A 25,109-nucleotide genomic window follows, 5' to 3' on the forward strand; every position below is an offset into this window, starting at 1 on the left:
CTCCTATAGGCTTTAATTGGGCCTTAATAGTGACTTATTTTAACGTGTTTGGACCTTTACAGTGACCTAAGCGTTTCTCTCCATCTGAGGTAGCATTCACAACATCACTGCCTCTCGCAACTATTTCTCATACTGAAGGCCTGTTCACACCAAGACGAAATGTTTTGATGTGAAATTTGCGGTGTCTGTTAAAACTGACATAAATATTTGAATGCTGTCAATGTGTATATAAAATTACATTTTATTATTTTACTATTTGTAATATATTTATTCATATAAAATCACAATTATGACAAGCTGTCAAAAAGTAAGTTATAATATAATATAATAAATAAATGTAATAGTTATTTTATATATATATATATATATATATATATATATATATATATATATATATATATATATATATATATATATATATATAATTATATATATATATATATATATTTTTTTTTTTATCAATTTGTATTAAATTTATTAATATAAGAAATTATTAAGTCACAATAACAAGAAATTGTAAAAAATAAATGTAAGATATAAAGTTGCAATTATGAGGAATAAGATTACAGTTACCTTTCTATTTTCGTACTCTGGCGAACTGACTGGATTAAAATGATTAATTAAAATAAGTAACTAGTCTGGCCTCAGCCCATGCTGAAGCATCAGATTCTCATATAAATCCACCCCAGATGAAGATGTAATTTCTGCTTTGTGTCAGTTTCCTGTAGAGGTGATTGGGAGGACACCGGCAGCTGCTTCATTTAACCTGCAGTTATGGAACGCTAATGGTCTCAGAACGGTCTGTGTCAGCATTGTGCTTGATTCGGAGCGCAGTAGGGGACTGCCGCTAATGGATAGAAATTACAGGCCTTGTCTTGGGCCATCATTCCAGTCATTAACCTGACCCTGTGCCTCATTAACCCGTCAGAAAATGGATCTTGGAAATGAAGTGTCTTTGGTGTCGTTACGAGGTCATCTGTTTTGTTACCCGTCTTTGGATCCATAGTCTGTATAAATATTTATAAATTAACAATAATGCTGTTCAAAGTGTTCCCCAGGGTTTCTGCAAGTCTTAAAGTCTTAATTCACCCTTATACAAATTAAGGCCTCAAAACGGTCTTAAATAAGAGCAGAAGGCTCATGGCATTAAATGTTGCATGCATTCTTATTTTTGTCCTGTTTTCCAATACAAAAATCTGAACAAGTTTAAATCAACAGTTTGCATTATTTATTTATTTATTTATTTTGTAAGTTATGACAACAAGTGAACTTATTTTCAACCACCAAGCTACATTGAGTTGGAGGAACTTAATAATTTGTAGCATAAATACAAATTATTAAGTTGATTACTCAAAATAACAGGACAGGACTGCTACCTGTTAAGGCACTTCAAACTGATAAACAAAGTTTCAATCTCCCTTTTTGCCAAGACACCTCAAACTGCGCCACACAGCCCTAATCCCCCTTCCGGAGATATCTTATCTATGCAACGCAGTTCAAATTTCCCCAAATTTCAGTTCAAATGTAAAATAACATAAGATATAAAGTCTTGTTTTCTGTGAAATTGAGCCAAAATGGAGTTAATGACTAAACTAAGAACAAATATCTGCCAATGGTTTCAGAAAAATCAACTTAATTTAGAAGTTTTGACTGCTATTTGTTCTTGTTTTAAGCATAAACTCACTTAATTTTTAGTTTTTCAAGACTTAATTTTACATTTGCATCAGAAGTTACAGTAAAAGTTATTTCCATATTGTAGTAGTTTTGAGCATAAAAATTCAAGCTTTTTATTTTTGGTGAAATTAATTAAAAAGTAACCAATATCTGTTGTATTTTCAAACTCTGAAGTGTTTCTCTTCAGTTTATTCCTTAAATTTCTTTGGTCTTAAAAATAAGTCTTAAATTGACCTTCATAAAATCTGCAGAAACCCCTTTTAGTTCAAGATGCATCTTTTTAATGAATTCAACCTTAATGTAAATGGTTACGGTTTGTAATATGTCAGAAAGCTTGACCCCAAGGTTCCCTGTTCCTGACCCTGAGTTGCATGTTTTCGGAATTGCTGAGGGAGGCGGAATTGTAGTCCTCATAAAACAGACGCACAGACGGACTGACATCATGCCAAAACCTCTCAACTTGATGATGGTGCTGTCTGTTCCTCAGCTGTGTCTATTGTCTTCCAGTGTGTTTGTGAACGACACATCCTCTGTTCAGTCAGTCCCATTGACTTTGCTGGAGTAGACGGTTTTGTCGGCCTCAGAGGGAGTGATGTCAGCGTTGAAGCCCGCTGAGCTGTGAAACCCACCCACTCGAGCTTTTTTAGACCCCTCCGGCTGATAGATGTTGCGGTTTCAAAGTCCAGGTGACGGCATTGTGACTCAGCTTGTTAGAGACATGTATCCTGGTGCTGTGTGGTGAGGAATGATGATTTAAAGTTCAGTCAAACCAACATGAAGCAGCTCGAAATAGTGTTCAATCCCACTGGCTTTCAGAAATGTGCATCTCTCTTTCTCTCTCTGTCCCTTTTCAGAGGCTGAATTGCTGAACATTCATTCTCTGAATCCCTGAAGTGGCCCTTTTTGTGATTGAGATCTTTCTTGTAATGAGCCATGGTCTTAAAAACAGCAGCAAATGAGACCTGGGGCCAGCTGCATAAACTTAGCCGCTATGTTAAGACTGTCAAATTACACCAATCTACATTTTTAAGGTACACTGTAAACCCGAATAAGTTGGCAAAACTCAAAACTCAAAAAAAAGTGATAATCCATTACATTAAATTTTGAATGTAAGAAATTCAAAGTTTAAGCAAGCAGAACTGGCAGATTTAAATTTTGTACTCATACATTTAATTGCTCTTAAGTTGAAATTGTTGAGTAAGTTCATTCATGCAATCTTAATATTACCATGTAATCTCAACTTAAATGTTTTTAGTAGTGGAAATTTAGCTAGCTATAACTAGCTAATCCATTGGTAACACAATTCTTTGATAGCATTAGCATTGCATAGCAATGCTGATGAAAGAGTACGGCAATATAAAACATTTAACATATACCTGTTCACAAACTAAGCTCTTGCTCTACTCATCACTCATCACCAGTAACACCACAAAAACCACACATAACAGAAACTATTCTAAATGAGCATAGCAAAAAAACAAAAACAAAAAAAAACATTATATAACATTTAATTTTTGCATATTCTCCCTTTCAGGTGTCATGGCCAAGCATGCTGGGGAATAGAAATCACAGCCCAGTTTCAGGTCAATTTAAGTTTGTCTAAATTAATAAAATAGTTAATAAAAGTTAATAATACTCAAAACAATGAAGCAACTTCATTAGGGTTTACAGTGTAAAAAGTTATGATCATTCTTGAAGAAAAAAATTTTGATGAACTTTTAAGAATCGTTTAAGCAGTTTATGCAACTGACCACTGCATCTAACCAACATTTTGGTAATCAATTAATCTGTCGACTATTTCTTTAACTAATCAGTTATTTCACATCTTGCACCATGCTCCTCCTTCAAACAATGTGTCTAATATAAAAGTCTATTAAATGTGTTATGTTATTATGTGCAGAGTTTTTTTTTTTAAATATAATAGTTCCAATATAAAATAATTGAGAATAAATGAAATTACAATAGCCCAAATGTAGGTTTTAACTGGTAAGAGGATGAAAGATCCAAATTATTAAATTTTCACTTGTTTGGCTGACATGTATCTGCAGCCTTGTGTTGTGTCTGAACAGTATTTACTTAATATCAAATATATTAAGTTAAAGTTAATTCTTGCTGTTTTGTAAAATGTAAATGCTCAAATTATAAGATCATAAAAAATGTAAGTAAATATGTATAATTTTTTTTAAGATGTTTTTCATTATTTTTAAGTTTCATTATCAATTATTATCTTTTATAGTCATAGTTACATGATGACATTATATATGTGATAATTAATTAGTGCTAATGATTAACTAATTGATCATCATTCATTTTTCTGTAATTTATCGCCTTTAATCGCACACATAAAAATGTTAAATATTTTTGTTGTAGTACACATTGAATCTCCAAATTAATGTAGAAATGTTCGAATATTTGTTTAATGCAATCTTTATATGAATTTTATATATATAAAATATATAAAATGAATTTGAAAATATTTATTTATTATTATTATTACTATATATTATATATATATAAAATTCATTTTATATATTTAATTCATTTTAATTAATTCTATTTAATTATTTTTTAATTCAACTTGGTAAAAAAAAATATATAATAAATATATATAATATAATAATATAATATAATATAATATAATATAATATAATATAATATAATATAATATAATATAATATAATATAATATAATATAATATAATATAATATAATATAATATAATATAATATAATTTTCTTTTTTTACCAACTTGAATTAAAAAAGAATTGCCACATCACACCTCTGTTTGAATGGGCACGACATTTCCTGTCTCCTCTAATTTACATTACAATGATTCAAGTGTGGAATGTTTGGATGTGTGTTCTTGAACTCATTTTTCTTGTCAACCCGCATTTTGCTGGCACAGATGAGACTGTTTTCTGCACAACTCAAGCTGCGTGTAACATCTGTTATGAAAGCACATTAGCGCAGTGCATAGGACTCTTAGGAAGTCCCTCTACAAACACAGCCTTCTGTTATTAGTGTAAACCCTCGGTAGAGCTGCTGGAGAATGCTCTGTTTGTACAAGCAGAGAATTTCCCTAAAGATTTCAGATGATGTCATTACAAAAAGCAGCCACTGGCATGGCATCAGGTACTTTCTTTATGAGCATGACATCATGCGTGATGGTGTACACTGAGTTTGGCAGCTGAGGGATGATTTTAAGCTAATTTAAGCCTCAAAATGGCATAGCCATTTTTGTGCATAACACAAGCTCCAATCTGATTGGCTGGCTGACTGATGCATCCAGTCTAAACAATCTTGACTAATTTGCGTTAATGTTCCTCAACGCATTCAACACACAACCAATGAGCAAACGTCGAATTGTATGGCAATGCCGTGATTTTCAGAGGAAAAAACTTTGCATAAAATTCTACAACCTGGACCAGACATTATGCTGATAGTGAAACGTCTAGCCCTGTTAGACGACGGCCTGTTCTTCCTTTAGTTATTTGGGTTACACTGTGGAAGTCAAAATGAAAGTTGAGTCATAGGTCTTTTTTAATGCATATCTTCTCTCTCTTGCAGGATCTCAAGAAGCCCTTTGATAAAGCCTGGAAAGACTATGAGACTAAAGTGTAAGACATTTTCAAAGAATATTTATTAATTTCTGTCATGCATGTTTGTTATGTTTATATCTTAGTCTGAAAATTAATCAAATAGAAAGGAAACATCAGTTGTCTGAGTGTCAAATGAGGGATGAGTGCTGCCTAGCACTCTGGATAATGAGCTGTCACTGTTACCACCTCACTTCCTGTACTCCTATCCTATGCTCTTACACTGATTGTTCTGCATGCGACAGTGTATGACATTTATATAGCACTTCTTATATATTTTCCAAGCTGCAAGGGACATTCTTTACTGAAAGGGTAATATATTTTCTTATAACACATCATTTGATTAATTGATTTACCTTTTAAAGGCAGGTGCTTTTTACATTCCTGTCTTTTTTAATATCATTGCTGTTTTCCATCATCAGCAGTTTTGCTCCGTCAAATACATGTTTCACCTGCCCATCACTGGATACAATCTCCGGTGTTTGATTGTGACCGATGCCTTCATGTTTCCAGACAGAAAGAAACGAAACCGTCTTCTAACGTGACACTGGCCCTAACTCCATTAAACTGGTTTTCATCGTCACCGCCGCTACAGTTTGAGTTCTCTTCAATCTCTCTGTCTGTGCAAAGCTTTCGGCTTTCTCGCAAATTGCAGTTTGCGCGGCACGCTTCATTAGTGCAAATATCCTGCTGATGACTGTGCTAAAGATCTTGCTGTGTTTGTGTAATAGTCAGAGAATCTGATGCTAAAAATAATGTGGTGCCTCGGGAGAGCAGGTGAACAGCAGGAAGCATCAAATCACGATTCATATTTAATTTGTTTGCGTGTACTTCTTTCTCCCAAAGATGAAAGCAACACTCCACCATTTTATGTTATTTTATTTTTTAACTGGTTTGATATTGAACAACATGATTTGTTTGCACTGAAAATGGTGGACTGTTCTTTATAGTCACCTGTGGAAGTGATGTGCTGGCATGAGGGAGTCTGTTCAGACTCATTTCTTCCATCTGTCAGATGTACAGATGAAATACCTAAAGTAATCATTGTCAGGAAGGCTACTTTGAAAAATATTAGCTTCCCAGCTTTTAAGTTATAACTTTTTATGCCTTTATTGGATAGGACATTATGGCCCAGTTTCACAGACAGGGTTTAGATTAAGCCAGGATTAGGCCTTTAGGGGATTTAAGCAGCTTTTATAAACGTGCCTTAGAAAAAACATATAGTGTGCATTTTGAGACAAAACAATGGCACTGACATATTGCTTTCAGTTAAAACAGCATACATGCATTTTAGTCTGGGACTAGGCTTAAACCTTATCTGTGAAACCTTTGGTATATATATATATATATTACAAGATGTTGAAATAGAAAGAATTTTACTCTACAGACAATGTATAATTAATATAACAACAACAACAACAACAACAAAAAAAGAAAAAGAAAAATAAGAGTATTTCCTTAAATATTTATTTTACTACACCACATTGAGTTGTCAAGTTTTTATCAAAGTTTTTATTTTTTTACTATTATTATTATTATTTTTTTTTTATTGTTACCTGGCTTTCGCAATGAAAATAGCCATGAAATTGGCATGTTGCTAAAATATAAACTTTTTGGGCTGCAAAAAAGAAAGGAAAACTTGCAATGCTGTGCAAGGACTTGTGGAAACACTGAGTGGTGCGAATTAGTCAGCAAGTTTTTGAATTGTTTTATTGAATTGAAATGTTCATTGAAACCATGGTTAACCCTCTACCGCACACATTATGATAAATCTATAAAAAAAAAAAATTGACTCTTTTTCTTTTCTTAGAATGGCTTAACTTAAAGTGCTGTAAAAAGAATTTTGGAAAAAAATATTATTTTAAGGTACTTTATGATATGTTGCCATATGGCAACAACGTACAATAGTGGAAAAACTTAGAATAAGTGTAAGTGTATATAGTTCATATTTTTCCTCAGAAATGTTGTTTGTATTGAATCAATTAGTGCTATTATAAGTTTTAGCAGTAATTATAAACAATACCTTATACTTATTTTCCAACATCTTGTGTTTTTTCCATTCTCTTTTGCTGAATAATGCTTTATATTCTTTAAATTTCACCTTTTTTCTGTATGAAACTTCAAAAAGCATTTTTTTTTTCCAAAGGTGAGACCCATGTAGACATCACATTTGGTGCTCTTTACCCTAACAATACACTTACATCCACTTACACCTGCCTTTTTGAGACACCATGGTAGGACAGTGGTAGGTCTGGGCCATACCTATACATGGCTGTGATGGCAGATCTCTGATGTTGATTTAATCCAAAATACAAATGCCATGGCAGTCCTTAACATACGACTAATCAACATTATATCACTAGCATTAATGTTTTTATTGTTATAGCTTAACAGACTGCAGCTGATCTTTGCTAGCTATCTAACCTATTATAATAATGTCATTCCATTATTGCGCAGTGTTGCCATATGGCAACACAGACATTTTCTCGATTTACCAAAAACTAATTACATAAAAACATTTTTGAGTGGTGAATATGTCATCATACCTTACCTGAGATGATGTTAACATTTTTTTTGTAAATGTGACATGGGCGGGTCCTTGTTTATTACTGACGTTTTAGTTTGCTTTCAGCAACTACCGACAAGAGATGGCAGTCTGTCAGATATCGCGTCACAGAAAAAAATGCATGTCATGTGACTTAACCAAAGCACATCATTGGCTAAATTAAGGTCTTCTCTTACCAACAAAAAAAAACTAGAATGTTCTCTTAAAGAGACGGTGGCAAGGAAATGAACATAAAGAGTATGTTGCCATATGGCAACACTATGCGGTAGAGGGTTAACTAAAGTGAATCAGACTTGGCAGTGTTATTTGAAAGAGTTTTTACATAATACTGCAAGCAAAATATCTATACAAAAGAAAAAAGTTATACCTATTGAAACTTGTTTGTAATTTAATGGGTTTCTGGAAAAGCTGCACTATTTTGAACAGCTTCTGTAACACTATTAAAAAGTGTAGTTAAAGGACTACCTCGCCAAAAAAAAAAAAAAAAAAAAATATATATATATATATATATATATATATATATATATATATATATATATATATATATATATATATATATAATATATATATAATATATATATATATATTTTTTTTTTTTTTTTTTAAATAATATATTTTGTGTACTGCAGATGATAGAAATGCAATTTTGAAATGACATGGGGGTGAGTAATTTTTGTTTGGGTGAACAATCTAATGGGCCATCAAAGTCCTTTTCAAGGAAAGTCTGTACACTCTGCGGCCTTATTTGCAACACCTCCGGGCAGTTATTTCGGGCATCCAAGATCAACACCTATCTATTTGAATGTGGGAATCCTAAAATCTCAAAAACTGCTTGGCAAACTCACAATTAAATAACATATTTCAAATCAGCAACAAAATTTTCGTAAATGTCGTAAATCTTATGCTCAAATAGCATTAAAAAAATCGTATTTTTCAGGCTAGACGAGCCAATGCACATATGCAGTCCTAAGCGTGAGTCTCAGGTTTCTATGGGAACTGGAGCTTCTAACGGCAGCTGCAGTGACGCAATGAATTTATCAATCAGCGATTGGCTCTTTTACTTAGAAGGCGGGACATATTCCGCCATATTGTGCGTTGCAGTTTCTCCCATTTACAAGTAATAGGAGTGAACCGTCTTTCTATATCTATAGTCTTTGGGGGCTGTTTACACGACACCATTTTCAACTAAAAACTGAAAACTTTTTATACGTTTTGGCTGTTCATTTACACAACAACAGTGTTTTCAGGGGCCTGAAAATGCAAAACTTTTCCAAACAGCTTTCAAAGTGCAAGTTTTTGATCATTATCATCTGCACATAAACTACAAAACGCTAATTTGCGAAAACTGTGATGTCATGCTCATGCGTATTACGTGTTTAGGCGTGTAGTGTTTCTTTACAAAGTGACATCGCCATCTACTGGCCTGGCATAAATAATACAGCGTTATTAGTTGTTTTTGCAGATCCATGTGAACGGGGATCATTTTGACAACGTTGCGAAAAACGCAAAGGAAAAGCATTTCAGTGTTTAGTACATTGTTGTCGTGTTAATATAAACTAAAATGATTTTTATTTTTGGGTGAACAATCCCTTTTAAGTTAGTAGTCTTGCTTCTCCCCAACACTAAAATACAGAAATCAAAATTGTTGTCAGAGGCAGCTTCTCATGCTAACACATCACTTCACTCAGCGCTTGATGCATTTTATCACAATCATTTTTTGCCTTTACCTAGTTTCTAGTTTCACTGACTAGAAATGTTTTGTTTTGGAAATGGCTTCTAGTGTTCAGCCATCTCCTAATCACATCTCCGCGCTAGGCTTCAAACTCTGAAAGCAGAGGTTCCAGAAATGGCCAGCCTGCTTCATGATCGGCCGCTGGAGCTGAGAGCATATAAAGCCAAATGCATGAGGCTCTCTCTGGAATCCTGTGTCTGAGATAAGAGCCCTCCTTCCCCACAGAGGAAATGCTGCATCCGTAACGTGGGGTACAATATGCTGCTGGAGCATATGGAAAAGAATGCCCTGCTGCATGAGTGTTTCCTGTGCGTGTGTTTGTATTTGTGTGTCTCAATTTTAAGGTCGTCTGTGTGTTTCACCCAGTTCTAAAATAGAGAAGGAGAAAAAAGAGCACGCCCGACAGCACGGAATGATCAGGACTGAGATCAGTGGAGCGGAGATAGCAGAAGAGATGGAAAAGGAGCGTCGTTTCTTTCAGCTTCAGATGTGTGAGGTCAGAAGAGACTAATTTCATTGGAGAATCCTGTTATGGTGCTGTAATAGGCACTTCCTGTACAGTGTGTGTGTGTGTGTGTGCTTCAGTCTCCTCTGTTGGTTTGTTACAGTACCTTCTCAAAGTCAATGAAATCAAGATCAAGAAAGGTGTCGACCTGCTCCAGAATCTCATCAAATACTTTCATGCACAGTGCAAGTAAGTCTGACCTGCAAAAACACGTTCTATGTGAACTAACCCTAAGAGGCATAAAAAGATGCAAAACTGCTTTTTTAGGTAGGCAGCTCACTAGGTTATTTAGGACCCTGGGGCCTCAAATTCCGTTTTTTTTTGTTTTTTTGTTTGTTTTGTTTTTTTTCCCCAAATTCCATTTTTTCTATTTTAATTTTTCTAGATTCTGTTTTTTTTTTGTTTTTTTGTTTTGGGACTCCATTTTAATGGTAAAATAAACTTTAAGTGATCAAAAGTGTGTCTAATTAATTAAAATTATGAAACTTATACAATTTAATAACAATTTATTAAAAGTTGTAGGGCTGTATGAAACAATAGTTTTTTTTCCTCAAATTTCGTTTTATTTTTACCAAATTCTTTTTCTGTTTTAAGTTTTCTGGATTCCATTTTAATGGTTTTAATTACATTTTAATAATCAAAAAGCATGTCTAATTAATTCATAAAAACAGCGATGTATTATTTTTTAAATTTAATTTCTATGGAATGTTTTGTTTTTGTTTTTTTTTCAGAAATTCTGTGTTGTGTATTTTAATTTTTCTGGCAATCAACTAAAGGCGTAACACATTAATTTAATTTATTAATTATATGATTAAATGAAATTTTTTTGTCAAACAAAGTGCTGCACAACAGAGCTTTACTGTTAAAATTATAACATGGAAGAAGAATTGTGATTATTAAAATAAAGTTTTAATAAAAAATATTATTATTAGTGTTAGTATTATTATTATATTGAGACATAGCTCAATTCTACTGTCACAATTTCATTAAGTTAAACCAAACTTTTATTTTGATGGGTTGCCGTTAAGACCCATACGTTTCTGTGTGTTTATGATATGATAGTTTTTCTCAAATTAAATTTTAAAGTACTCATGAAGTGACTCTCTAAGCAGCTTTGGAGATGAAGTTCATGCATTCATGTCCTCACATAGCGAGGCGGCAGAGGCTGAAAACACCGTGAGCGTCACTCGTGCTTCAGTGTGTGTGTTTGGTAAATAAAACTGCACATCTGTGCAATTCATTTACATAGAGACATGCACAACATGCAGGATTCATATTTAAATAGTCTAGTGTTCTGACCTTCTTTTTATTTATTCATCAAAAATTTGACAAATTCCATGACATTCCGTGTTTAACAGTAAATTCCGTTTATATGACTGGATTCCGCAATTCTGTTTACTGCATCCCGAAATCATAGGGCCCTAGTTATTATATTTTATTGGGTGTTTAAAGCAATTAAAGGGATAGTTCAAAACTGGAACTCATTTACTATTTATTCATCCACATTGACTTTCTTCTGTGGAACATAAACAAAAGTTAGTTTGAGGATGTCTCGAAACAATGTTGTTGTTTTTTTGTTTTTTTTTCTGATACATTGTCAAAGTCAGTAAAGTCCAGCATTTTTTTTATCACTTTTTTTTTTTTAAACTGAAATGGAGCCCGTGTTTAATTATTTGGAAAATAACTAGCATGGTGTCTTCTGTTATAGCTTCTTTCAGGATGGTCTCAAAGCAGTGGACAACCTCAAACCCTCAATAGAAAAACTCGCCACAGATTTGCACTCGGTGAGAGACTTTTCATTCCTGAAGCACTGCTGTACCGGCCCTAAAGTGGCTCACACTACTGATCTCAAGATCAGTTCTCATTTTTAACTTCTGTTTCCACTTCTGATTATGTCTTCAGATCAAACAGGTACAAGATGAAGAACGCAGGCAGCTAACCCAGTTACGGGACGTGCTAAAGACCGCTCTGCAAGTGGAGCAGAAGGAGGTTAGTCCTATCTCAAATCAAATCTCACACAATTCACAGCAATTGAAAAACCACAACACTATTTACAGTGCTCAGTTTGATTAAAATGTTTTACTTCTACTCATTTCTTCATTATCTTCCTGCTAGTTTTTTCACCCTCTTAAGCTTTAGTCAATCTCAAGACATTTAAGCATGTTCTCAAGCAAGTAGCTTTGGCATATACTGTATGATTACAGACATTAAGAGATTACACACATTTAATCTGAATGCTGATAATCAAGTTACTGTAACAATCCTTTTTATGCCACATGAACAACGGTTTTATTTGTCTCGCCATCTCATTACACTATTGGGTTACACTGTATTATAGGAATGCACAGTATATCTGGGATCATGTGGATTTTTATTTCATTTATTTATTTATTTATTTATTTATTTATTTATTTATTTATTTATTTTTTTTAGCCACCATAGTCTTATCAGATATTGACTACATTTTTCTCATTTCAAGTTGCATATTACTCTCGATTGGAACTTAAAGGGTTAGTTCACCCAAAAAAAAAATAAATAAATAAATAAAATGTCAGCAATTATACACCCTCATATTGTTCCAAACCTGTAAGACTCTCATTTATTTCTGAAACACAAATGAAGATATTTTTAATGAAATCTGAGCGATTTTCGGTCCCTCCATTGACAGCTATGCAACTACCATTTTGACGCTTCAAAAAGTTCATATAAGAGATCATAAAATTAATCCATGTGAATTGAGTGGTTTTGTCCAAATGTTCTGAAGAAACTTGATCGCTTTATATGATAATCAGATTTAACTCAGGCTTTTATTCACATTTAAACATTGATCAGCGAACAAACAGAAGCTCAATCAAACCTGCTTCTTGTGAAGCTCAAACGTGCTGCGTAACACACGAGAATGAACCTCATTGGTTCTTGTGAATCTCAAACGTGCTGCGTAACACACAAGAATGAACTTCATTGGTTCTTGTGAATCTCAAACGTGCTGCGTAACACACAAGAATGAACTTCATTGGTTCTTGTGAAGCTCAAACGTGCTGCGTAACACACAAGAATGAACTTCATTGGTTCTTGTGGAAGCTCAAACGTGCTGCGTAACACACGAGAATGAACTTCATTGGTTCTTGTGAAGCTCAAACGTGCTGCGTAACACACGAGAATGAACCTCATTGGTTCTTGTGAAGCTCAAACGTGCTGCGTAACACACGAGAATCAACTTCATTGGTTCTTGTGAAGCTCAAACGTGCTGCGTAACACACGAGAATGAACTTCATTGGTTCTTGTGAAGCTCAAACGTGCTGCGTAACACACGAGAATGAACTTCATTGGTTCTTGTGAAGCTCAAACGTGCTGCGTAACACACGAGAATGAACTTCATTGGTTCTTGTGAAGCTCAAACGTGCTGCGTAACACGAGAATGAACCTCATTGGTTCTTGTGGAAGCTCAAACGTGCTGCTTAACACACGAGAATGAACTTCATAGGTTCTTGTGAAGCTCAAACGTGCTGCGTAACACACGAGAATGAACCTCATTGGTTCTTGTGAAGCTCAAACGTGCTGCGTAACACACGAGAATGAACTTCATTGGTTCTTGTGAAGCTCAAACGTGCTGCGTAACACACGAGAATGAACTTCATTGGTTCTTGTGAAGCTCAAACGTGCTGCGTAACACACGAGAATGAACTTCATTGGTTCTTGTGAAGCTCAAACGTGCTGCGTAACACACGAGAATGAACTTCATTGGTTCTTGTGAAGCTCAAACGTGCTGCGTAACACACGAGAATGAACCTCATTGGTTCTTGTGGAAGCTCAAACGTGCTGCGTAACACACGAGAATGAACTTCATAGGTTCTTGTGAAGCTCAAACGTGCTGCGTAACACACGAGAATGAACCTCATTGGTTCTTGTGAAGCTCAAACGTGCTGCGTAACACACAAGAATGAACTTCATTGGTTCTTGTGAAGCTCAAACGTGCTGCGTAACACACAAGAATGAACTTCATTGGTTCTTGTGAAGCTCAAACGTGCTGCGTAACACACAAGAATGAACCTCATTGGTTCTTGTGAAGCTCAAACGTGCTGCGTAACACACAAGAATGAACTTCATTGGTTCTTGTGAAGCTCAAACGTGCTGCGTAACACACGAGAATGAACCTCAATGGTTATTGTGAAGCTCAAACGTGCTGCGTAACACACGAGAATGAACCTCATTGGTTCTTGTGGAAGCTCAAACGTGCTGCGTAACACACGAGAATGAACCTCAATGGTTATTGTGAAGCTCAAACGTGCTGCGTAACACACGAGAATGAACCTCAATGGTTATTGTGAAGCTCAAACGTGCTGCGTAACACACGAGAATGAACCTCATTGGTTCTTGTGAAGCTCAAACGTGCTGCGTAACACACGAGAATGAACCTCATTGGTTCTTGTGGAAGCTCAAACGTGCTGCGTAACACACGAGAATGAACTTCATTGGTTCTTGTGAAGCTCAAACGTGCTGCGTAACACACAAGAATGAACTTCATTGGTTCTTGTGAAGCTCAAACGTGCTGCGTAACACACAAGAATGAACTTCATTGGTTCTTGTGAAGCTCAAACGTGCTGCGTAACACACAAGAATGAACTTCATTGGTTCTTGTGGAAGCTCAAACGTGCTGCGTAACACACGAGAATGAACTTCATTGGTTCTTGTGAAGCTCAAACGTGCTGCGTAACACACGAGAATGAACCTCATTGGTTCTTGTGAAGCTCAAACGTGCTGCGTAACACACAAGAATGAACTTCATTGGTTCTTGTGAAGCTCAAACGTGCTGCGTAACACACGAGAATGAACCTCATTGGTTCTTGTGAAGCTCAAACGTGCTGCGTAACACGAGAATGAACCTCATTGGTTCTTGCTGAAGCTCAAACGTGCTGCTTAACACACGAGAATGAACCTCATTGGTTCTTGCTGAAGCTCAAACGTGCTGCGTAACACACGAGAATGAACCTCATTGGTTCTTGTGAAGCTCAAACATGCTGCGTAACACACGAGAATGAACCTCATTGGTTCTTGTGAAGCTCAAACGTGCTGCGTAACACACAAGAATGAACTTCATTGGTTCTTGTGAAGCTCAAACGTGCTGCGTAACACACGAGAATGAACTTCATTGGTTCTTGTGAAGCTCAAACGTGCTGCGTAACACACGAGAATGAACCTCAATGGTTATTGTGAAGCTCAAACGTGCTGCGTAACACACGAGAATGAACCTCATTGGTTCTTGTGGAAGCTCAAACGTGCTGCGTAACACACGAGAATGAACCTCATTGGTTCTTGTGAAGCTCAAACGTGCTGCGTAACACACGAGAATGAACTTCATTGGTTCTTGTGAAGCTCAAACGTGCTGCGTAACACACGAGAATGAACTTCATTGGTTCTTGTGAAGCTCAAACGTGCTGCGTAACACACAAGAATGAACTTCATTGGTTCTTGTGAAGCTCAAACGTGCTGCGTAACACACAAGAATGAACTTCATTGGTTCTTGTGAATCTCAAACGTGCTGCGTAACACACAAGAATGAACTTCATTGGTTCTTGTGGAAGCTCAAACGTGCTGCGTAACACACGAGAATGAACCTCATTGGTTCTTGTGAAGCTCAAACGTGCTGCGTAACACACGAGAATGAACCTCATTGGTTCTTTTGAAGCTCAAACGTGCTGCGTAACACACGAGAATGAACCTCATTGGTTCTTGTGAAGCTCAAACGTGCTGCGTAACACACAAGAATGAACTTCATTGGTTCTTGTGAAGCTCAAACGTGCTGCGTAACACACGAGAATGAACCTCATTGGTTCTTGTGAAGCTCAAACGTGCTGCGTAACACGAGAATGAACCTCATTGGTTCTTGCTGAAGCTCAAACGTGCTGCGTAACACACGAGAATGAACGTCATTGGTTCTTGTGAAGCTCAAACGTGCTGCGTAACACACGAGAATGAACCTCATTGGTTCTTGTGAAGCTCAAACGTGCTGCGTAACACACAAGAATGAACTTCATTGGTTCTTGTGAAGCTCAAACGTGCTGCGTAACACACGAGAATGAACCTCATTTGTTCTTGTGAAGCTCAAACGTGCTGCGTAACACGAGAATGAACCTCATTGGTTCTTGCTGAAGCTCAAACGTGCTGCGTAACACACGAGAATGAACCTCATTGGTTCTTGCTGAAGCTCAAACGTGCTGCGTAACACACAAGAATGAACTTCATTGGTTCTTGTGAAGCTCAAACGTGCTGCGTAACACACGAGAATGAACCTCATTGGTTCTTGTGAAGCTCAAACGTGCTGCGTAACACACGAAAATGAACCTCAATGGTTCTTGTGAAGCTCAAACGTGCTGCGTAACACACGAGAATGAACCTCATTGGTTCTTGCTGAAGCTCAAACGTGCTGCGTAACACACGAGAATGAACTTCATTGGTTCTTGTGAAGCTCAAACGTGCTGCGTAACACACGAGAATGAACCTCATTGGTTCTTGTGAAGCTCAAACGTGCTGCGTAACACACGAGAATGAACCTCATTGGTTCTTGTGAAGCTCAAACGTGCTGCGTAACACACGAGAATGAACCTCATTGGTTCTTGTGAAGCTCAAACGTGCTGCGTAACACACGAGAATGAACCTCATTGGTTCTTGCGAAGCTCAAACGTGCTGCTTAACACACGAGAATGAACCTCATTGGTTCTTGTGAAGCTCAAACGTGCTGCTTAACACACAAGAATGAACCTCATTGGTTCTTGTGAAGCTCAAACGTGCTGCGTAACACACGAGAATGAACCTCATTGGTTCTTGCGAAGCTCAAACGTGCTGCTTAACACACGAGAATGAACCTCATTGGTTCTTGTGAAGCTCAAACGTGCTGCGTAACACACGAGAATGAACCTCATTGGTTCTTGTGAAGCTCAAACGTGCTGCGTAACACACGAAAATGAACCTCAATGGCTTTTGCAGAAGCTCAAAGTGCTTCATAACACGAGAATGAACCTCACTGGTTCTTGCATGTCAAGCAAACATGCTTGAGCTTCTTTTTACCACTACTGATGTGTGAGTTGATGAATGTTTAAGCCTAAATTCAGTCTGTTCTGTTATTTTTTTTAAAATGTATTTTATTGCTTATCAACCATTACAAATATAACTGGATATTGGTGGTGTTACCCAAAGTTTGGAGTTTGACGCATTCACTTCCTACCATATGTAGTGTTGTTTTCAGATTGGTGTGCAAAATGTATGAGTGACCTGTCTAAAGAATGCTCTCTTCTCTTCTTTAATGCTACCGTCCTTTGGCAACGAAGTCTAGGAGAGTAAGTGCCTACTTGATATACATGATCATATTTGCGCATTTGTCTTTTGTTTACAAAATGTAGAAGAAAAAAATGCAGATTAATTGATCTAATCTAAGGCTCTGAGTGCAGTTCATACAACGTTGCCACTGATGTCTTCTATCCAACCCTGATTGATATAGCACTATGTTTAACCCGAGCTTTATACAGCACACATTGTCAGAATACAGCCCATTTTTGGCTTTCGCTCAACTCAGAACATTAGTACTAAAATGGCAGCGTTCTCATTTCTGGCTCAGAGCCTTGTGTTCCAAAACAGTGCATTTCCAAATGAGCTCAGCTCCCTGGAGACACTTGAAGCCCACTGCTCCCATTTCCTCACTGGAGTGACAACACTGTCGTACAAAAACACAGCTTTTCACTTCCTCTGACTGCTGACATGCCAGTGGTTCACTGCTGCTGTGTGTGCAGAGAATACATTTACATATCTGTATCTCCTCACAGGATTCACAGGTTAGACAGAGCGCCACCTACAGTCTACACCAGCCCCAGGGCAACAAAGAACATGGGACGGAGCGCAGTGGGAACCTTTATAAGAAGAGTGATGGGTAATCATTTTTTGACATCATATAACAGACTGTGCATTAAAATGCCATATGGTGAGTTAATGCATGATCATATCAGCGAATAAAGTCCATCCTGCATAATTTATCATGCATTTAGAGCAGTGTATTTAACTCCTAAAGGATTAGTTCACTTCAGAATTGAAATTTCCTGATCATTTACTCACCCTCATGTCATCCAAGATGTTTATGTCTTTCTTTCTTCAGTTGAAAAGAAATTAAGGTTTTTGAGGATACCATTCCAGGATTTTTCTCCATATAGTGGACTTCAACAGTTACCAACGGGTTGAAAGTCTAAATGTCAGTTTCAGTGCAGCTTCAAAGAGCTCTACACGATCCCAGACGCATTATGTAATCATGTTGGAAAGGTCACACGTGACATAGGCGGAAGTGCTGCGGTAGGGCTAAAAACTCATCAAAATCATCCAATATCGTTGTTTTACCTTTTTTTGTAAAGGGCGTTTGGCTTAGTCTTTGCATGTTCGCTTTGTAGACACTGGGTCGGTACTTTCCAACGTGATTATGTAATGCGAGGCGCTAGTGCAAGATTTAGCATTTGTGGTTAAAAAGATCATTTTTAGGAAAATTATTGATTGTTTCACTAGATAAGACTCTTATTCCTTGTCTGGAATCATGTAGAGCTCTTTGAAGCTGCACTGAAACTGACATTTTGACCTTCAACCCGTTGGTAACTGTTGAAGTCTACTATTTGGAGAAAAACATTAATTTATTTTCAACTGAAGAAAGAAAGACATAAACATCTTAGATGACATGGGGGGGGGGATAAATTATCAGGAAATTTTAACTCTGAAGTGAACTAATCCTTCAAAGAGTCATTGTTGAATGTTGATGTGACTTTTACTGTTTCCTGCTTCCTCAGGTTGCGGAAAGTGTGGCAGAAGAGAAAGTGCACAGTAAAGAACGGTTATTTGACCATCTCGCACGGGACGGTACGGAACTGGCCTTCTTCATATCTGATTGGTTTCCGTGCTCATATGCTTATACATTCACTAACTAACATCTGGGTAGTTGAAATGTCAAGTCGAGCAGTGACACTGTAACTTTCAATTTTAATAGGGTTGGGCCAAAATATCTTGACATAGTGTGAATATGGGTAGTATGAATGAAATTTGGACATACTGCTTCACTTCCATTCATAAATCCTCTCCCGTGGCCTCATGGGACAGTAAAGTGTCCATCAAATGCGCACTTCAGAATCTCGCTGGATCATCATCTGCCTACTGTTTTTCAGACATACTCTTTAGGCGTACTGTTTTTCGCAGACTATATAGTAGGGAAGTATTCGATTTCAGACACAGATTAAATGTATAGTATAAGCTTTGAAGTTAAAAATCAACCGTTATTAATAAATAAAATTATTAAACTCTTTAGTTGTATAGGATAGGAACCATTTCTTTCTTTTTTGTTAAATAATTGTATTATTATTTTTCATTTGGTTAAATAAATTTATTTAGTGTTAATCGTGATTGCTTTCTAAAATTGTTATATGGATATAATTACCCAGAAATCTCTCACACACACACAAAAACGTTGGTAATGGTATTGATATCTGCTATATTAGTCTTAAAAGCAGTTGATACAATTTTGAAAAGGAAATAAGTGGTTGTTACTTAAGTTAAAAAAAATATATATTCATCTTTATTTTTTTAATGAATTATTATGAGTAGTTTTATGCTATTATGAGTATTTTTGCTTTTCAAAATTAGTTCGTCACACCGTAGGAGCATTTATGTGAACTTGTGAAGGCTAAAAAATAGTTAATTAAATAAATAAATAAAAGGGGTTCAGCCACATCACCTGCAATATGCACTTATCTTTGATAAATCAGAGCAGTTTCCACATTAGTGCAGTGCTAATTCAATAGGCTTTTAGCCTTCAGCCTGTGCCTCTTGGTGAACATCATTAGTCATTCAAGTGTCTTTTCTAGAGCCATTTCCTCTGGCCTCAGTGCTGTTCAGATTTGAAGACTGTTTTGTGACCAAAACAACTGGTGAGAGGATTACAGGAAGAAAAGTATAAAAGAGGAATTCAGCAGTTGCTGTTGTACAGTACACCTACTGGGGCATATCAATCTGTGGCCTTATTGTGACACATCAGCATGTTCTTACTGTAGCTGATCGTTAAAATAGGGCAGCAATTAACTATAACAATTTTGTATATGCATGAAAATGAGCCAAATACATGTACATTTATAAAGGTGATTTTGAATTATAAGTAGTCTGAGAGTGAATCTCATGAAAACACAAATTGAAAAAATAAACATAATGCACAAAGAAAATCCTGTTTTAGAACCATTAGGATTATTCTTGTTAGATTCTCATTATTATAAGATTGTAGTTTTTCTTGTATTAAAATAAAAAAAAATATACTGTAATGCAATATTTTTTCAAATGAATTTAATATAAATTAAATCCATTACAACAAATACTACCATGATGTATAAATATTTCACAATTAATAATAAATCATATTTTTTTACATTATAGTAATGAGACTTTTTTGTATTACACTGTGCCTATTCTAGGGCCCCCTAATTTCAGAATTGTGAAATCCATTCATAAAAACGGAATTTACTATATAACACGGAATGTCACGGAATTTGTCAAATTTTTTGATGAATGAATTAAAAGCAGGTCAGTTCACTTAAATTAAATCGTGATATAGACTAGTGTCTGTGAATATTAAACCGCAAAAAGACTATTTAAACATGAATCCTGCATGCCTGCTATTCTGGACGCTACAGCTGTTGCTTCGCACCGCACCAGCTTTAGGCTGTCTATACTGGATATGACAAAGCAACCGTTTCAAATCCATTTGTTTTTGCTGTCAGAAGTAGTGCGTGCGCTTGAAGTACATCGGAAAAAGTCATCAGTTTACCATCAGAAATTTGTCACATTGCACCACATCCTATGTAGACAGCATCACTGATTATAATGGATTCTGTTTGCTTTTGTTGTGTCATCTCATGCTGCTCGAGTCTTGGAGAGAAAATGAAAATGTCACAAAAAAAGTGTTTTTTAATGGTTTTCACTAGTTCAAAAAAAAAAAAAAAAAGAAATTCAAAATGAAAGAAACATGACCTGTACATTTTCTTGATACGTTTTGTGGGATTCAACCCTAAGTTTCAACACTAAAATGTGGTATTAGGATCATGTATTGAGTTGATAGTTATCGGTAACTGATATGCACTCTCTCTCTCTCTCTGTCTTTTCCTCTCTCGGTTTCTCTGTATCTCAGGCTAACAGACCTCCTGCCAAACTCAATCTTCTCACCTGTCAGGTGAAGCACAACCCAGAGGAGAAGAAAAGTTTCGACCTCATCTCCCGTACGGTTACACCCGTCACTATTACTTCACACACACAGTTATAAATCCAATATGGGAGATCTGTAAAATGTAGTCAAAGCCTGGCTGCTAAAGACCTAGCTGAGAATGTCGAGAGCAATATTGTTAGAGCAGCAGTGAAACAGCAGGAAGTGTTTCACAGTTGATCATATGTTCTGTAGAGCATCGGTTTAACTATTAAGGCTACAGTGTAACTGTAGTTGTTGTTATCTATGAGGAAATATTGGCTTAGGAAACACTGGCCCTGGCTGAGGGATTTTCTCCCATGTCCCTTTGCTTCCTTTAACATCTAATCTAACCACAGGAAACTAATGCCAGAGAGAAAAAACAAGTTGAGTTTTATGTGTCCCTCCATGAGTGGGAGAGTTTGAGTTTATCTTGCCTGTCCCATCCTCTTTTGTTTTTTCCACTCTTCCTCATTCCAAATGGATTCTCACAGTGTCACTCTTGGGATGGAAATGCAAGTGTTTCTCTCCATTAACCAGCACAACTTTCTTCCTCAATAGGGTTCTTCAGACATTATAATGTGTATTTAAAACAGCAGAGCCTCTGAAAATGAATCCAGTAACAGATTTATATTCATTTGTTTAATGCTAGAAACTTTTTTTTTTTTTTGGCTTTTCTTTGCCTTTATTGAGATAGGACAGTCCACAAGTCAGGACCGAAGCACAACTATGCTACATGGCATAGCGCTGCCCACAAGGCTATTGGCTCTGAAAAAAATAATACTAAAATAAAAGCTAATTTAAAGTATTAATAAATACTACTAATAAATATTTAATAAATATTATAATAGTATATAAATAAATAGTACTATTTGTATTATGGCATATTATGGCAAGTTTCATAGGATATAAAGTATGAATGTTAAACAAGCCAGTTAAGTTGGATCAAATTTGCCAGGACAGCTGAAAATGCATGGGACAACATTTATTACATTTTAATGGCAATGCTTTCTATATGTAGTGTTACATGTAGAAAGGATGAGGATGTATCTTTTGAGAAGACCTCGATGTCTGGTTCAAATCAGACTGATTTGAACCAGACATCAAGGTCTTCTCAGACTGTCTGTGTATCTAACATAGTCTTTTTATTTCACTCTTAGATGACAGAACATATCATTTCCAGGCAGAAGATGAGCCAGAGTGTCAAATGTAAGTGTGCGCCCCTGTTCTGTTTTCAAATGAAATCTTGTCATATGACAATCTCTACAGTTTTAGGGAATAACTAACCGAAAGTGACAACAAAATACTGCTGCTTTTCCATTAACTCCGCGTCTCTTCTCAGATGGATCTCAGTGCTGCAGAACAGCAAGGAGGAGGCGCTCAACAACGCCTTTAAGGGTGACCAGCATGTTGGTGAGAACAACATTGTACAGGAGCTGACCAAGGCCATCCTGGGAGAGGTCAAGCGGATGGCGGGTAACGACGTCTGCTGTGACTGCGGAGCTCCCGGTGAGTGACCTGGAAATTGACAGGAAGGAGGAAGTGGAGAAAGAGGGAGGGGGATTGTTCTGAATCACTCACAGGAAGAACAAAGCGGAAGTTGGTAGTAAAGTAAAATGATTGAATTTGCATACGCTGCTCTGTGTGGACCAGTCAAGTTCTCGTTGTGTGACGAGAAAAGACATGCGTACCAAAACAACCTGTCAAAAAACTTCATATATCTGTCTTTATTTTCACATAATAATAATAATAATAATAATAATAATTGTTGTTGTTGTTGTTGTTGTTGTTGTTTAATAATGAATGCTACAATAAAAATAATTATCATTTAATTATTACAAATAATAATGTTATACAATAACGCTAATAACATTTATTGTTGTTGTTTAATAATGAATGCTGCAATAAAAAATAATTGATTACAGATAATGTAATACAATAATGCTAATAACAAATTTTATTATTATTATATAATTTAATTGATTTATTAAATTTCATTTCAAAATGATGATGATAACATTTATTTAATATTTATTTAATATTACATTAATTGAATAATAACAATGAAAACAACAATAAAATAATGTAATATAATACAATTTAATACAATTATTAAATGTAATATAAAATGTATTTATTATTTTTCAATAATAATAATAATAATAGTAGTAATAATAATAATAATAATAAATACAACAAACAATAATATATATATGTGTATAGTAATATAGTAATGTAATATAACAATGACAATATATCAACAACATAAATTTAAAATTCTAATATAATATTTATTTCCCAAAAGTACCTCATTATTATATAAAAAATAATTTTATTAGTTTATTAAATATAATAATGTCATATAACAATGGTAATATCAGCAACATTTGTTTAATATTCTAATTAATATAATAATGTTAATTTTTTTAATTATTCTTTAATTCTTATTTTATTTATGTTTCCCAAAACACCTCTGGAAATATTGGGATCAAGAAACGTTGCAAGCGAGATTCAGATTTTAGAGTATGTGTGCTAACTGCTAGTTCCAGCAATTTGCATAATTGATCATAAAACTCTACTTGACATTCATTGTGGGAATGAGGACAAACGGTTTCATCTTGAAGTTCCGTTTAGATGTTACAAATCTTGACTGACAGCCTCTGTTAAAGTACTTTTCCCCCTCTCTTTCTCCCTCAGGTCCCACATGGCTCTCCACCAACCTGGGCATCCTGACATGTATCGAATGTTCAGGGATCCACCGGGAGTTGGGTGTGCATTACTCCAGAATCCAGTCACTGACACTGGATGTTCTCAGCACCTCAGAGCTCTTGGTTAGTGTTTGATCTTCACAGATTCCCCAGCACTGCTGCTGTAAGCCTAATATTGGGTTTATTTATTTAGTTTGCGCTGGATTCTTTTAATTCAGCCTTCATGCTTGAAATTTTTATAGGGTTTGCTTAAATCACTTGGGCTCTTTGGGAGCCATTCCACACGCATGATTTCAGCCCAAAGCGTTTTTGGCCAGCAATTTAGGATCATTAAAGCAATTACACAAGACGGCAGAACTGTTAGCCACAGTTAGAAAGCCTTGCGTCTCTGATTGAATGCCAAGATACATTGTTTGGCTGATTAGGATATTATGAAGTAACAAAACAGATCAAATGGACCTTGAATAAATGCGTTTGTTGGTACTGTAGAGTTGCGAAATGCAATTAGTCTTTGATTTCATTCATGTGTTTGCGTGTATGTTCGTGTTGTGGTGTTTAGCTGGCCAAGAACGTGGGGAATGCTGGATTTAATGAAATCATGGAAGCTTGTTTGACAGCAGAAGATGTGATCAAACCAAATCCGGCCAGTGACATGTAAGCCAAAGTTACTCTTTGGGAATTTTTCATTACTTTTATTGTGTTTTTTATGCAAATTCATTCTTATTTAATTACCTTTAATGCCACAGGCAGGCAAGGAAAGACTTCATCATGGCCAAGTACACAGAGAAGCGCTTTGCTCGTAAGAAGTGTCCTGACGCGCTGTCGAAGCTGCACACGCTCTGTGATGCTGTGAAGGCACGGGATATTTTCTCTCTCATCCAGGTCTATGCTGAGGGGGTGGACCTAATGGAGCCGATTCCTCTGGCCAATGGCCATGTGAGTTTGTTTAGTTTATTTTAGTTGTGTCCCTTACAAACATTTTCCTTAGTAAATATAGTTTGTGTTAAAATACCAAATACACACACACACACCCATTCAAAAGTTTTAGATCGGTAAGGTTTTAACAGTCTCTTATGCTCACCAA

The 25,109-nt window shown here is 35.9% G+C and overlaps 1 protein-coding gene across 6 annotated transcripts in view; it reads left to right on the forward strand.

Annotated features, from left to right (window-relative positions):
* asap2a (ArfGAP with SH3 domain, ankyrin repeat and PH domain 2a) overlaps positions 1 to 25,109 on the forward strand; it is a 93,283-nt gene that overhangs the window by 48,907 nt on the left and 19,267 nt on the right. For all 6 annotated transcript variants that reach the window (XR_010892471.1, XR_010892472.1, XM_067366569.1 and 3 more), the window contains exons 5-17: positions 5,241 to 5,290; positions 9,934 to 10,063; positions 10,176 to 10,261; positions 11,781 to 11,856; positions 11,975 to 12,061; positions 17,890 to 17,993; positions 18,889 to 18,958; positions 21,267 to 21,354; positions 22,478 to 22,526; positions 22,660 to 22,826; positions 24,015 to 24,148; positions 24,585 to 24,679; positions 24,772 to 24,961. Coding sequence is in view for 4 of the 6 variants with exons in the window: in XM_067366569.1 (XP_067222670.1) it covers positions 5,241 to 5,290; positions 9,934 to 10,063; positions 10,176 to 10,261; positions 11,781 to 11,856; positions 11,975 to 12,061; positions 17,890 to 17,993; positions 18,889 to 18,958; positions 21,267 to 21,354; positions 22,478 to 22,526; positions 22,660 to 22,826; positions 24,015 to 24,148; positions 24,585 to 24,679; positions 24,772 to 24,961 (1,326 nt within the window). In the remaining 2 variants the exon portion in view is untranslated. The remainder of the gene's footprint in view (positions 1 to 5,240; positions 5,291 to 9,933; positions 10,064 to 10,175; positions 10,262 to 11,780; positions 11,857 to 11,974; positions 12,062 to 17,889; positions 17,994 to 18,888; positions 18,959 to 21,266; positions 21,355 to 22,477; positions 22,527 to 22,659; positions 22,827 to 24,014; positions 24,149 to 24,584; positions 24,680 to 24,771; positions 24,962 to 25,109) is intronic.

This window comes from Chanodichthys erythropterus, chromosome 18 (genome assembly GCF_024489055.1).
Source record: "Chanodichthys erythropterus isolate Z2021 chromosome 18, ASM2448905v1, whole genome shotgun sequence".
In the NCBI taxonomy this organism is placed as follows: domain Eukaryota; kingdom Metazoa; phylum Chordata; class Actinopteri; order Cypriniformes; family Xenocyprididae; genus Chanodichthys; species Chanodichthys erythropterus.